General features: G+C 67.0%; 1 protein-coding gene across 1 annotated transcript in view; it reads left to right on the top strand.

The window, feature by feature from the left end:
* Positions 1-2890, top strand: part of MNEG_5090 (putative nucleoporin) — a gene marked incomplete at both ends in the record, with an annotated part of 4586 nt that extends 1696 nt beyond the window's left edge. Inside the window, 6 exons of the mRNA XM_014046437.1 lie at positions 455-535; positions 782-855; positions 1288-1372; positions 1613-1756; positions 2171-2221; positions 2609-2890. Of these exons, the coding sequence (XP_013901891.1) occupies positions 455-535; positions 782-855; positions 1288-1372; positions 1613-1756; positions 2171-2221; positions 2609-2890 (717 nt within the window). The remainder of the gene's footprint in view (positions 1-454; positions 536-781; positions 856-1287; positions 1373-1612; positions 1757-2170; positions 2222-2608) is intronic.
* Between the last annotated feature and the right edge of the window lie 64 nt (positions 2891-2954).

Here is a 2954-nt window from a genome sequence, read left to right on the forward strand (position 1 = left end):
TGAGGCGGGGAAGCACGTGATAGTGCTGGCCACCACTGTGGAGGTGAGGGCGGGGGGGGGGCTATGCAATCAAGTTGGCCGTACAGAGGGTGGGCAAGAGAGAAAGAGAGAGAGAGAGAGAGAGTGTGTGTGTGTGTGTGTGTGTACGTGTGTGTGTGTGTGTGTGTGTGTGTGCATGCGCGCATGGTTGCGAGTGTGCGCCTCCTGGTGTGTGGGTGCGCGTCTCGCGTTGCTTCATATGTGTGCACAAGAGCAGGGGGTGTGCCGGGGCATGTGGGGGCCCTTTTATGGCCCTTGGGCGGGAAAGTTTGAGGGCAGCTCGGGCTGCGGCAGCCGCCAGGGCGCTGCACGAGGGCACAGGCTTCGTGCGGCGCATGCGCAACGGGGGCGCCAACCGCCGAGTGCTGCGCCCCCTCCCCAAAACAAATCGACTCAACCCCGCACCCTTTGCCAGATCGTGCTGTTGGGCGTCTGCATCGGCCCCTCCAAGGCGGGCGGCGCGGCGGCAGACCCCTATGATAACCTGTCCCTGCAGGTCCGCCTGCCGCCAAAGGGGGTGTTTTGGGTTGCGGCAAAGACGCCACAGCGTGCAACCGCGTTCACTGGCAGCACCTCAGAGTGGGGCGCATTGCCTCTCCCCTGCGCATGCATCTGCCTTCTTTGCGATCCCACCCGTGCAGCTGTTGCAAGCAGCAGCACGCGCTGCCCCACAGCGCCCCGCAACGCCGACGTCGCCATGCCACTCGCAGCGTCCTGCCCCCTGCCATCCCCTTTGCCGCAGGCCATGCCGCTGTACTGCGTCCCGAGTGACAACGTGGTCATGACGTGCGCCGCCGCGTCACCCACCACGGGCCGGTGAGGCACGCGCTGTCGGGCGCCCCCACCACGCCCCTTGCCATCCATCCAGGACCGGCAGTGCTCACCCGCCGGCTTTGCTTTGCAGGAGCCGTCGGCACTAGCTCACGCACTTGCTGGCTGCGCACTCCCGCTATAGATACTGCATTCCTGCACACATCCCTCCCCCTGTGCAGCTGGGGCGCCCCTCCCCCTGACCCCTCTTGCTGCCCGTCCCTCGCATGCCGCCTCCCCCCGCCGCTTTGCAACGCGCAACCCTCGCCAGCCACGTGCCTGCCGACAGCACCTCGCGGTTCCTGAGCGGCCTCGCTCCTCGCTCGATGCGTGTCCTGCCGCATCGCCGCACTCATGCGCCCGTGCACACCGCGGGCTCCACCCGCGTGGTCATCTCAGCAGCGCTCTCTCATTTCTCACGTTTCATTATGCGCGCAGCATATTCCTGGGGGGTGCTGATGGCAATCTATACGAGCTCACCTACGCCGCAACCGACAGCTGGAGGCAGAAGCGCTGCGCCAAGGTGCGCGCTTGCGTGTGGGCTCGCGGTTGTGCTCATGCACAGGCACATTTGTGTGGGCACGCGCGCGTGTGTGTGTGTGTGTGTGTATGTGCGCGCGCGCGCGAGTGCAAGTGCCTGCTGCACCTCCTGCATGTTTAATTCAGGAAGGGGGCGCGTTGTCCGAGGATGAGGAGTGGTGCAAGCCGCCGGCGCGCCGGCACCGCTCACGCCTCTCCCCCCCCCCCCTTCGTCACCGCGCAGGTCCGCGTCACCGGCGGCCTTCAGCAGCTGCTGCCCAGCTTCCTGCCGTCCCTGCTGTTCCGCGCCCCTGAGGCCCTGGAGCGGCTGGCCTGGGACGACGAGCGGAACGTGATCTACACCCTGGGGGCCAACAGCAGCATACAGGTGGGATGTGATGCGTGTGATATGTGTGTGACACCAGTATACAGGTGTGACGTGATGGGGGTGTCCTAACAGCGCCCAGGTGCGGCGTGACGCGTATGGTGCAGCAAACGTATAGGGCGCACAGGCTCGGATGGGGTATCCGCTCGCCGAGGAGTACAATGGGAAATGTATGGGAAATGTTGGGGCCGTGTGCGTTTGCAGCCCGCGCAGTCTCGGCCGCGCTGCTGCGTAGCGCGCTTGCCTGCTCGCCGGCCACGCAGCGGTGCCCGGAACGGTATTAGGGGCGCCGCGGGGCGTTGCTGCGCAGCGCCTCGGGCGGCTCGCCGCAGCGGCCCCTCGCTAAGCTGCACAGCACCGCCCGCACGCACAGCACTTGGGGCAAACCGGCCCCCTACCCCCCCCCCCAACCCCCAGGTGTTTGACCTGGGCACGGCCGGCACCGACCCGGCCCGCAAGGTGGCGGAGGTGAGGCCGCCCCCGCAGCATCCCGCGTTCGACGCGGCGCGCGCGCACGCCCGCGCGCACGCACGCACACAGCAACCAGGCTCGTACAGGCGCTGGCTCGCGCACGCGCGCGCGGTCGGTGCATGGGGTACAGTCCCCCGCTCTGTGTGCGTCAGTCGCAGTCGGCAATCCTGGTGGCCTCCGATCCTGCTGCAGTCCCTTGTCAATTCTCCTTTTACATGCACACGTACGTGTACGCATGCATGCAAGCACACACACGCGCGCGCACACACACACAACACACACAACACACGCACACGCACACACACGCACGCACGCACGCACACACATCACACAGCTCCCCACGCCCACACCCAAACATCAACCCCCCCCCCCAAACACCCCCAGGTGACTGATTTCCTTGAGGCGGCCTGCCGCGCAGCGCAGGGCGGGCAGCCCGTGTTCCGCCTGGGCGGCGACAAGCGCGGCACCGCCGTCAAGTACATAGCGCCCATACGTGAGAGGCCCGCGGCACTGCCGCGCGACCGGACGGCTGTGCCGTCTTCCTCGGGCTGGGAAGTTCCTACGATGGTCTGCGTTTTGCGCGTCCGGAAGACCATCGCCCGCGCCCTTCCCTTCCGCCCGCCCATGCACGGCCCGCCGCCAACTGGCCCTGCGACGACCCTGTGATGTCCCCTTCCCCTCCACCCCTGCCCCAATGCGCTTGCCCACGTCCCCCCCTTCAACCCCGATG

This window comes from Monoraphidium neglectum (assembly GCF_000611645.1).
Source record: "Monoraphidium neglectum strain SAG 48.87 unplaced genomic scaffold scaffold00741, whole genome shotgun sequence".
Lineage (NCBI taxonomy): Eukaryota > Viridiplantae > Chlorophyta > Chlorophyceae > Sphaeropleales > Selenastraceae > Monoraphidium > Monoraphidium neglectum.